This window comes from Peromyscus maniculatus, chromosome 3 (assembly GCF_049852395.1).
Source record: "Peromyscus maniculatus bairdii isolate BWxNUB_F1_BW_parent chromosome 3, HU_Pman_BW_mat_3.1, whole genome shotgun sequence".
In the NCBI taxonomy this organism is placed as follows: Eukaryota; Metazoa; Chordata; class Mammalia; order Rodentia; family Cricetidae; genus Peromyscus; species Peromyscus maniculatus.
Genome location: NC_134854.1, coordinates 94935416 through 94947186, shown reverse-complemented (window position 1 = coordinate 94947186; position 11771 = coordinate 94935416). Strand labels below are relative to the sequence as shown.

General features: G+C 50.5%; 1 protein-coding gene across 1 annotated transcript in view; it reads left to right on the top strand.

Moving 5' to 3' along the window:
* The first annotated feature begins 7995 nt into the window (after positions 1-7995).
* The window catches only part of LOC143272396 (uncharacterized), a 44753-nt gene continuing 40977 nt past the window's right edge, over positions 7996-11771 (top strand). The window contains exon 1 of the mRNA XM_076566962.1: positions 7996-8386. Within this exon, the coding sequence (XP_076423077.1) occupies positions 8004-8386 (383 nt within the window). The 5' untranslated portion in view covers positions 7996-8003. The remainder of the gene's footprint in view (positions 8387-11771) is intronic.

The following is an 11771-nucleotide window of genomic DNA, read 5'->3' as shown; positions in this document are numbered from 1 at the left end:
AATTAAAAGGGTACAGAATAGATCAGCATGGCCACTGCAAGTATTTTGAACAGTGTTTCATGTAGCCGAGGTTGGCCTCAAACTCACTATGCAGTGAAGATGATCTTGAACCAATCTTCTTGCTTCCATCTCCAAAGTGCTGTGATTCTGGGCCTCCACCACACACAGCTTACAAAGCTCTTTTAAACACTGCTACCCTGACTCATAATTGGCTTTGGGTGTAGGGCATAGAAGTTTAAATGATGGATATGTAGTCTGTGACTTTTAGAAACATACTCAGAACCACTACATGTTTTTTGTCTTTGTTGGCCGTACTGTTCTTAGATTTTTTTGTTGCTTTGTTTTTTCAAGAAAGGGTTTCTCTGTGTAGTTTTGTTGCCTGTCCTGGATCTCACTCTGTAGACCAGGCTGGCCTTGAACTCACAGAGATCCACCTGGCTCTGCCTCCCAAGTGCTGGGATTAAAGGGGTGTGCCACCACCTGGCCTGTTCTTAGATTTTTATTTAAGATTTAAAAAAAAATTATTTTATGTGTATGAGGGATGCTGCCATGTATGTAACTTCACACCACATGTGTGCAATACCTACAGAGACCAAAATGGGTGCATGACATTCTCTGGAATTGGAGTAACAGGTGGTGGTGAGCTGCCACATGGGTACAAGACCTGAATACTGGGTCTCTGTAAAAGCAGTGAATGCTCTTAACTGTTAGGCATCTTACCAATCCTTGTTTAAGATTTTTAAAGTTTTGTGTGTATAAATGTTTTGCTGAATGTATATATGTGCACAACATGTGTGCCTAGGAGCCAGAAAGAGCACTGAAGAGGATGTCAGATCATCTGGAACTGGAGTTACACAGACAATTGTGAGCCACTAAGTGGGTCTTGAGAATGGAATCCAGCTCCTCTGCAAGAGCAGCACATGCTTTAAACTACCTCTCCAGCAACTTGGGTTTTTTGTTTGTTTTGTTTTTGGATTTTCAAGATGGTTTCTCTGAGTAACAGCCTTGGCTGTCCTAGAACTCTTTGTAGACCAGGCTGGCCTAGAAACTCCCAAGTGCTGGGATTAAAGGCAGGCACCACCACACCTGGCCCAACCTCTTGTTTTATTTTCTTATTCTTTGAGAATTTTATACAAAATATTTTGATCATATTCATCCCCAGCTCCCCCTAGTTCCACCCTAGCGCCCCATCCCAAATGTGTGTCTTCTATCATTTTATTCTTATTCTTATTTTGGTTTTTTTTTTTTTTTTTTTTTTTCTGAGACAGGGTTTCTTTGTGTAGCCCTGGCTGTCCTGGAACTCACTCTGTAGCCCAGGCTGGCCTCAAACTCAGAGATCCACCTGCCTCCGCCTCCTGAGTGCTAGGATTAAAGGTGTGCACCACCACCCCCAGCTTTCTTTTGTAATTTTTAGTAATCCATCAGCCCCAGTTTGTATTGACCATATACTGCTGGGTGTGGGGCCCTCCACTGGAACATGGTTGACCTACCAGGAGCCACACCCCTAAAGAAAACTGACTCTCCCTCCTGGAGAAGCCATCAACTGTCCTTAGCTCCTCAGTGAGGGGTGGAGCTCATGAATCTCTCTCTTCGTGCTGGAATGATGCCTGGCTTGATCTTGGGCAGGCAGCCACACCTGCTGGAGTTCTTGAGATTTCACTCCTGGCCTCCCTGACCTCTCGAATCTCAGGTAATTCCGCTGTCCTTCAACTACAGAACTGAGGATGACCTTGAAATCCTGACCCTCCTGTCTCCACCTACCAAGTGTTGTTTACACTACACCTTGTTTATATGGCACATAGCACAGAGGATCAAACCCAGGACTTACTGCATGCTAGGCAAGTATTTTATTAACTAAGCTACAATCTCAGCTCTGTTCTCAGATTATTTTAAAGACCTAATTGTTTGTGTGTGTGTGTGTGTGTGTGTGTGTGTGTGTGTGTGTGTGTGTGTTTGAAGGGGGGCAGGAGTCAGAGGTCCTAGAACTGGAGTTACAGTAGTTGTGAGCCACCAGACTTGGGTGCTAGGAACCAAGCTCAGGTCCTCTGTAAGTGCCATACTCACACTTAGCCACTGAGCTATTTCTCCAATCCCTTATAGTTTACTAAATTACGTGTAAAATCATGTGTTTGAGTGTGGATATGTGCACATGAGCACAGGTGCCTTTGAAAGCCAGAGGCATCAGACCCCCGGAAGCTCGAGTTCTGAGTGTGATAGGAACTAAACTGGGGTCCTCTGCAAGAGCAGTGTGCACTCTTCACCCCTGAGCCATCCATCCCTCAGGCCCTCTCAGATTATTATATGTGGGGTTAGGAAGATGGCTCCGTGGGTGAACCACTTGCCATCAAGTGTGAGTGAGTTCCAATCTCCAGAAACCCGAAGGTGGAGATGGAAATCCCCAGAGCAAACTGACCAGCAAGACTAGCCATATTGGTGATAGCTGGGTTCGATGGAGACCTTGCCTCAATAAATCAGGTGGAAGAGCCATTGAAGATTCCTGACACTAACCTTTGGCCTCCACACACGTGTATGTACAGCCACATCATACAAACATGCACGCATTAGTATTTGTACCACAAACATATATAAACAAATAGAAAAATATTATAAATCTTGACCAATTATCTCCAACTGTTTACTCACCCACATCCCAAGATGGCAAGAAAATGCAGCAAGCATGAAGCTTCCAAATGGCCCTGTCTTGCCATCCCATAGCCTCACTGCATCCCAGAATGGAGATGCCCTTTTCCCTGATTGTTCCACCTCTGATTATGGTCCCACTTCATCTGGGCACCAAATGATTTGATTCGCTCACTCATCACTATTATATCCTGGTGACAGAAGGAGGTCCTGTGGTCCCTGCCCCCAGAGGAGTCTACCCGGAAAACAAAAACGTGAAAAATATCCTAGAGAGAGAGAGGAGAGAGAGCTGGAACGGGCACAGCTGAGCAGACAGGAAAACTTACTAAGGTACAGGGAATACGAACTTGAACTGGGGCTTGAATTATCTGATCTCCCAATAAACAGAACGGAGAGCAGGTGCAGTGGCCCAGAGGCAGGAATCAACACCAGGCAAGCAGGCGAAGGGTCATGGCAGAAAGTCAGAATGCTGGAAAACACATCCAGCCTTACACAGTGAACTGCAGCCCATCCTAGTCAACAGGAGCTCGCTGTTGGCTTTTTCAGTTTCACCTTATGTGCGTTTGTGCATGCCACAGGAGTTCAGGTGCTTGTGGAACCAGAAGAGGGAACAGATCCCAGGAACTGGAGTTGCAGGCATTTGTGAAGGGCCAAACCTGGGTGCTGTGAACTGCTCCTGGATTCTCTGGAAGACCAAGCACTCTTAACCACTGAGCGGTCTCCCAGGCCCCTTGGTGTTTCTTGGTTGTTTTTGAGACAGGGCATCAGTATAGCAGCTTATCTTGCTTTGTCCTGACTCCATCTCCCGAGTTCTAGGACAGGCATGCATCACTACACCCAAACTTTTTTTTTTTTTTTTCCAAAGACAGGGTTTCTCTGTTGTTTTGGTCCCTGTCCTGGAACTCACTCTGTATACCAGGCTGGCCTTGAACTCACAGAGATACGCCTAGCTCTGCCTCCCGAGTGCTGGGATTAAAGGTGTTCACCACCACCACCGGCTTTCTTTTCTTTTTTAGAAGGATTTTTCAGATACCTCCTATCTGACCTGGAACTTGCTAAGTAGATCTTAGCAACCCCAACCCACAGGACTCAGTTTTATTTTTGTATGTGCCCCACACATGTGCAGGTGCCTGTAGAGGTCAGAAGAGGTCACTGGATCCCCTGGAACTAAAGTTACATACAGGTGGTTGTAGGCCACCTGCTCTGGGTGCTCTTAACTGCTGAGTCATCTCCCTAGTCTTAACTTTTGAGGCAAGATCTCCTATGTGGCCCTAGATGGCCTGGAACACATGTAAATCTGGCTGGCCTTGAACCCACAATTGTGCTGATCCTGCCTCTTGAGTGTTGGAATCATAGGCTTGAGCCACTATGCCCAAACACTATTGATTTTCTTGCTGAAGGAGTTTTATTTGGTATGTAGTTCTGACTTCTGATAAGCATAACCAGCATTGTAAAGGATTGCAATCACAGTATAGAATATTCCCATTATCTCAGTTTTCCGTAGACAATCGAGGGAGCCCCCCAGCCTCAGCTGCATCTAATTGCTTGTGAGATTTTTGCCCATATGATTTAATTTCATACTTTAAAGAACGTTACATAGCCCAGGCTGGCCTCAAACACAGAGATGCCTGCCTCTGCCTCTCCAGTGCTGGGACTGAAGGTGTGCGCCGCTAAGCCTGGCCCACTTTCCCACAACCTTTACAGAAAAAGGCAGGCCAAAAAAACTGACAATGGGAAGAAGTGATCGGCTGGACTACAGACTTTATTTGAATCTCATTAGAATTTATCTGGGCCACCCAAGAACACAGGTTAGCTTGGTAAAGACACTTGTCACTTACAATTGGACTAGGAGAGACCAAAGAGACACACAGAGAGAGACTGTGCTGGGAGGAAACATTTCTAGGGTGGGAACAGGAAGATCAAGAGAGTTCAAGGCCAACCTTGGGTACTAAGCAACAAAAACATCTGGTGAGTGGTTGAGCATCTGTGCCTGTAATCCCAGAATTTGGAAAGCTGAGGCAGGAGAATACTAAATTGAAAAAAAAAAAAATCATTTGGCATAAGGGTTTACTCTTTTTTTTTTTTTTTTTTTTTTTTTGAGACATGGTAACATCTGTAGCTCAGGCTGGCCTTGAACCCACAGCAATCTGCCTGTCTCTGCCTCCCACGTATACCACACCAGGTAATTTTTTTTCTAATGACATTTCCCATATGGCAGCAAGGCAAATAAATGATTGTACTTATATTGTTTTTTTGAGGCAGGGTCAGGCATTGAACTTTGTGTCAGTGTATGAACAAGGAGATTGGAGGACAATGTACAGTTCGTTCTCTCATTCACCATATGGATCCCAAGGACTGAATTCAACAGCAAGCTCCTTCACAGTTACCCAGGCAGTCCAGGCCTTGAATTCCTCCCGCCTCCACTTTCTGAGCTGAACTTACAGGAACTTACCGCCACCCTCTGAGGAGGCTGGACTTTGGTTTCTTTTGAATTGAAAGCCCAACCCCTGAGTGAAGTTGATAAAACCTCATAACTATAGTCATGATCCAGTCTAACCTCACTGGATAAGGAAGAACTTTTTTATGCTCATTTTCTTACTCCTGCCCAACTGAAAACAATGGAATCACCGCCAGAGAACAGATGGAGTCCCTCGGAGGTCAGACAAGGCAGATATCTGCTCCCATGAACAAGACAAGCTAACCCTTCAACACAACAAAACTTCCTTCTCCTTAGCAACAGTCATGTCCACAATACTGAGTTTCCTCAGAACTTTCCTTATACCTGGAGCATACTCCACCTCCAGCTCCCTCCCTCTTCCTAAACAGTCTCCTCTTTTCATATCCAATTTTTCATACTTACCGGTATTTCTTTCCGGAGGTGTTGCTTTTGTGGGCCACCCTAACTGTTTCAGCATTTTTACAGGACTGCTTAAAAACTTTGATACAAATTCACATAAAATCATCATTCACTTGAGACATGGTGTGTGTGTGTGTGTGTGTGTGTGTGTGTAAGAGCTGCTAGCCTGACTTTCACAGCTCAAGAAGTTTAGAGACTGGACTGATACCCACAATCCCTTGCCAATAATTGAAACCCGCTCAGAGAGGACCCTGCACACTAACAGGGCGTTTTCTTTAGCAGCCGACTACAAACCCCGCTCCACCTTTGTAACCTTACTTTTGGTTAGCCTGGACTTCCTCCTCACATCGGCGTGGGAATTCCATACACAAAACAGAAATATTCTGGTGATTTAGTCCTCATTTAGACCCAAGTTAGGTGGGGGTGTGGTGAAAGAACTTGGGAGGTGGGGGAAGGCAGGAAGATCAGGAGTTCAAGGTCATCCTCAGCTACATAAGTGATTCATGGACAGGCTTGGCATGAGGTTCTGTCCCAAACAAAACAACCCCCAAATTAAAAAACAAAGAAATCCCGGGTTTATTTCTCAGTGATCACAGCTGTATACAGTTCCTTGAGTATACAGGGGGTGATCTACTACATATTTCCTCATATTAAACCTTTTAATATTTTTTTAAAACAGGCATATCTTAAATCACATTCAGTAACATCTTGTAACGAACAGTGTCCTTTCTCAGCTAGACAGTTTACATGCTGAATTTCGGTACTGTACCTCTTCTTCTGCATCTATTGGCATGCCCTTTTAGAAAGCCACAGAAGCCAAGGCAATCAACGCTTGAAGCAGGCCACACAGTCGGGGGGGGGGGGGGGGGCAGATCAGGAAAATCGCCAAAGCAAGCAATATTCTGGAGCCCAGTTTCGGTAAACTTAGCTGGGAACTCTGTCCAATTTCGAGTGGGCAAGGACAAAATGAACTACCAAGAGCGAACAAGAAGGAGCGGAGGCTCAGCAAGGTTAAGTCACTTGTCCAAGGTTACACCGAGCCTATCAGAAAGCACCAGAATCCCAGGGCTGAACACGTCGTCTTAACTCCCGGGCGCGATCTGCTCTACCTACACCAGGCCACCGCTGACACGTGGTCAGGAGCAGTCTCAAGTATTTGCTGAATTAGTAATGGCTGAAAAGAAAGTTGACTGTAAGGAGCCTGGGTGAGGTTGGGGGCGGAGGGGGGGGGGAAGACACACACACACACACACACACACACACACACACACACACACACACACACACACACACACACACACACACACACACACACACACACACACACACACACACACACACCACAGAAAAGCAGTCCACGAGCAGAAAGCAAGCCAGCCCCAAAGCCCACCAAGTTTTCCCGGCAGCGCCTTGGGGCGCCCGGCAACCCAGCCTTCAACCGAGGCCTCGGCCGCGGCCTCCCCGCGGGGCCCGGGGACCCGCAAGCCCCGGAGACCCGCCCGACTGCTTCCCTTCCGAGTCCCCCCCCACCCCACCCCAGGCTTTAAAGAAGCACCCAGACCCATGTCCCCCAGCCGTCCGCGATGGCCCGGCAGCCGCGCGCCTGGGCGCTGGGGAGCCGCCTCCGGGGCGTTTCGCGTCCTCGTCCTCCCCACGCGCAGCGTGGCGGGCCGCGGCTGGGCTCGGGTGCTGCGGGACCGCGGCCGGGCCGCCGCCGAGCACGGTCGCCCGCCGGCCGCGGGGCCTCGGGTGGCGGCGAGAGGCGGGGCGGGCGGAAGGAGGCGGAAGAGGAGGAAGAGGAGGAGGAGGAGGAGGAGGCGGCGGCCCGAGCCGGGAGACGGGCGGGGGGCGGGCCGGGGGAGGGGACGAGCGGGATTTGCGGACGCCGCGCCGCTGCCGGGAGCCGGCGGGGGCCCAAGAGTGACCGAGTCACGGCGGGCGCCGGCGGAGCCGCGGCCGCGTCGGACCCGCCTCCTGGAGGAGCTCAGCCCCGGCCAGGCCCGGCCCCATTCCCGCCCCGCGCCGCCTCCCCGCCGCCGCCGCCGCCGCCGCCGCCGCCGCCGCCGCGGGAGCGCTCCCCTGCCCACCCCGCCCCCGCGGCCGAGCCCGGGAGTCGAGTGGGAGTCGGCCGGCTGGGCGCGGGCAGCGCCGGGAGCCCGCGGTGGGGGCACACTGCAGCCGGGAGCCCGGGAGGGGCCGCGCCGCCAGCGTCTGAACTAGGATGTCCCGACATGAAGGTGAGAGCCGAGCCCCCGCCCCCACCGCCTGGGCCTCGGCCTACCCCGCCCGGGGTCCGGGCGCTGCCGAGGGCAGCGGGGCACCGGCGGAGACGCGGGCCGGGCCCGAGTCGCGGGGCCGGGGTGGGGAGGGCCCCCCGCGGCGACCGCGGCCCGAAGAGCGAGCGAGAGCGGGAGCGGTGGCCGCAACCGTGGCTGGCGGCGGCGGCCCTGAGCTGGGCCTGGAGCCGGAGGCGGGGCGGCCGGGCGGCCGGAGGCTTTGCACTGTCATGGGGCGGGAGAGGGGGAGGGGAGGCGGCGGGGCCCGTTACCGGCGGGAGCCTGGCTCTCGGGACGCATACCGGACGCCGAGGCCTGGCCGGCCGGGCCGAGAGAACCGCGGGGGCCCCCCGGCGCGGCCTAGCTGCGGCGGCTCCCGGAAGAGCTCGGCGCGGTGGCCGAGCCGGGTCGCGGGCGTGCGGCCGCGCCAGGGGAGCGGGGGTCCGGGCCCGGCGGACGCGTCCGATGTCCCGGAGACCACGGGCGAGCGGCGGCCCCGCCTGAGGGCCGCGGCCGTGCGGGCGGGAAGGCGCCGCGGCCCGGGCTCGGGCAGCCCTCGCTGCCTGGAGCTCGCCCGGCCTCGCGGTAGGCCTCGGCGCGTCCCTGGGCTCGGGTAAGCCAAGTTCCCGGGGCGGATCCAGCCCGGCCGCGGCGAGCAAACTCCCTGCTCCGTCACCGGGTCGGAGCGGAACTCGCTCCCGGCCGGCCCCGGGCCCTCACCCGCGTGCGCTGCCCACCGAAGCAGGCTTACGGTCGGGGGGCGTTTGGACTTCCGCGGTGTGCCCTGCGAAAACACGCTAGGGTTCTGTGGCTACGGATCAGACCACGCACGTCTCAGCCCCACGGCACAAAGGCACAAGTGTTTTTAAGGCCGATGGATAGGCGATGGACGGGTGAAAAATAAGTTAACTTGGATTTACTACCATATGGTTTAGGAAGTGGGGGGGAGGGGGCTATGTGATCTTTGTTTCACTACGGCAGGTTTTACATTCAAAAGTAGTCACCCGACTTAGTGGAAAGTTTGTTTCGCCACGGTTAATGGAAGACTGGAGAAGTGACTTGAAAGCATTATGTCCCTTAGGCTCTCAAGTCCTGGATAGGTGTTGTGGGAGTGGAGAAAGTTGGTGGAGGATCCTAGGGTGTGCTTCACCGAGGGAAGGGCATTCTTAGGGAAATACAGACCATGGGTTTTCTAGGTTGTAAAACCCTGATTGATTAACATATATTTAGTGCAAGTTTCAGAGTTTGCATTCCAAATGGCAAGATTGAGATTAGCTCTGAACATTGTGTTCACCGATTCTGTATTTAAAAAAAAAAACAAAACTAATAGACTTCTTGGAGCATTTTTGATTACTAACTGTTCAAGTGTTGGAATAGCAGGATAACTATTTTAGCCCCAGTCAGGAACAGAGAAATATTTGGAACTCTACCTGTTAACCCATCCAGTTGAAAAAAGTTGTAATTAAGGTTATAATCAATTCCATTTGGAGCTGTTAAGGTTAGTTTTACATGACAGTAGGTGTATTGACCACCTTCAAGACAAAGTGGAAGTGAGCATGGGCTGCAGGCTCTACCTCAGGAACTAGATTAAGTAACAGAAGAACAGCCTAGAGAGATGGGGGACTGAGATCTTTGCTCCTCACCTTAAGGAAGCATCCAGATCCAGCATATTCTTAATGAGCAGTAAGTAGCCTGGAAAACGAGTCCTTTACCCTCAGATGGTGTGTTAGAGTAGTTAAAATGGCTTAGGTAGATATAATATCCATCAGTAAATCACATACTGTGTATTTAAGCCTGTCTTTCCCTGTTTGGTCCTGGAAAGGGTGCTTTTATAAAACTTTTGCTGCCTTTCAGTTACTTGACATCTTCAAACTTGCAACATCTTTCTTGGCAACTTAATGCCAGATGTTTTCTAAATGGATGTGTTGAAGATATTGTGTAGTGTTTAACAAGTGATTTTTATATTTAGATACATACATTAATTAAGTTTATTATTTTATTTATTTACTTTGAGATAGGGTCACACTAAGGAGCCCTGGCTGGTCTGGCCATGAATTCTGCCTGCCTCTGCCTCCCCAGAACTGTAATTAAAGTTATGTGTCAACAGACAGAAATAGTGGAAGGATCTAGTCTCTGGCCTAATGCAGGAATGGTAGTTTCAGTATCACATCTGTTGGAGAGAGATGCCTGTGTTTTGTGTGTCATTTCAGGCAGTGATTATTTTCATCAGGAGGATTGACATAATATCAGCAGATACAGGGTACAAGCCCAGGTCTTCACTTACCTTTCCTTTCTTTGGACCAGCTAATCCTTTCAGCTTTGTCTGTCTGTCTGTTTTTCCGATGTAGCCCCAGCTGTCCTGGAAGTTGTTCTGTAGACCAGGCTGGCCCCAAACTCAGGGATCTGCACCCCCACCCCCCCCCCCACCCCCTGCCTCCTGAGTTCTGGGATTAAATGTGTGCACCACGCTGTCTGGCCTCAGGTTTGCCTTTGAGACAGGATCATGGATCTTGGCTGGCCTGAACTCACTTTATGCTCTAGGCTGGCCTTATACTTGCAGCCACCCAGCCGGTCTCCCTGTGTCCACCTCCGTCCTGTGACACCCCACCTAGCCTAGCATTGTTTTAGTGCTCTGGTTTCTGAGCTCTTTCTCTTCTGTCCTCCACTTTGTCGGCAGTTTTTCTCCTCAGGAGTGACCCAGAACTGGGTAGTCGTCTAGTACAGGCAGAGCTGTGCCGCCTGTAATGTTCTTGCCTTCTCCTTGCTTTTCCGGGCTTCTGTGCACAAGTGACTTGTTACTTTGTCTTCTCCCAACTCTAACCAGTTACTCTGTAGTGGACAGATGATGGAACTTTGGACCACACAGCCCCAAGATGAATACCTGTCAAGCATTGGACTGCTCTGAGAAAAATGGATACAGCCAAGGACATGGAGAACCGCTCTAGGCCAGGCTTAGCACACTTTCTCCAAAGTGAAGGGCCAGGTAGAAAATGTAGTAGGCTTAGCCAGCTAGAAGCTGCCACTACCACAGTTGTGATTTGAAAACCAGCTAATCGAGTGGTTGTGGCTGTGTTCCAATTACAACCTTATTTATGGATGCTGACATTTGAATTTCATATAATTTTCATGTGTCATGAAATATGATCCCTTGAAACGCTGCCACCACCACCATTTAAAAATGTAAAATCCATTCTTAGCTAGTGCGGCCGGTCAAGAGCTGGTGGTGGCCACAATTCATGCAAGCCTTGTAGTTCGCCTGCCTCTGCCCTTCAGTAGAGGTTTAGAGCTGGGCTCCTGGAACTGGTGGGAGACCGCCCCCTTGGTGTACCAGTATTTCCATCGGGTGGTGAGCAGGGACGGCCAACTCCAGTGTCTCCTGAAGTGGTACCGCATAGACGGGGAGGGCTGGGGAATGAGCGCTACCTTCCCGTGGAGGTGGCTCTGCCCCAAACAGCCAAGTTCCTATTTGCTGTGTGACTTGACTCAGGAGAATTACAAGGCCTCTTTTCATTTTATTTTGAAATGTGCTTGTCATGTTAGCAAACATTTCCCAGGTACTAGCACCCAGTCACTTTGTGTTCTTTATATCAACAATATCTAATTCTGTTTCTTACACACCAAACCCAGTCATTTTCTGTTTTCTGTGTTTATTTTTTAAAATGTCTCTGGCTGGGGCTGTAGCTCAGTTATGGAGTACATGCTGTTGCGTTCTTTGGCTTCTTGTTCTTTTGAGACAGGGTCTTAGGTATCTCCGCCTGGCCTTGATGACAGTGTGATCAAGAGTGACCTTGAGCTCTTGATTTCTTGATTTCCATTCCCGCCTACAAGCATGCCTGATTTATGAAGTGTTGGGGTTTGAACTCGGGCCTTCGTACATGCTGGGTAAGCATTTACCAGCTAAGCTGCATCCCTGGCTTTGCAGTTGACCTGCATCATGAGGCTCTGGACTTCACCACCAGAAGAAAAGAAAAGGGAGCTAGGTATGGTGTCACCTGGCT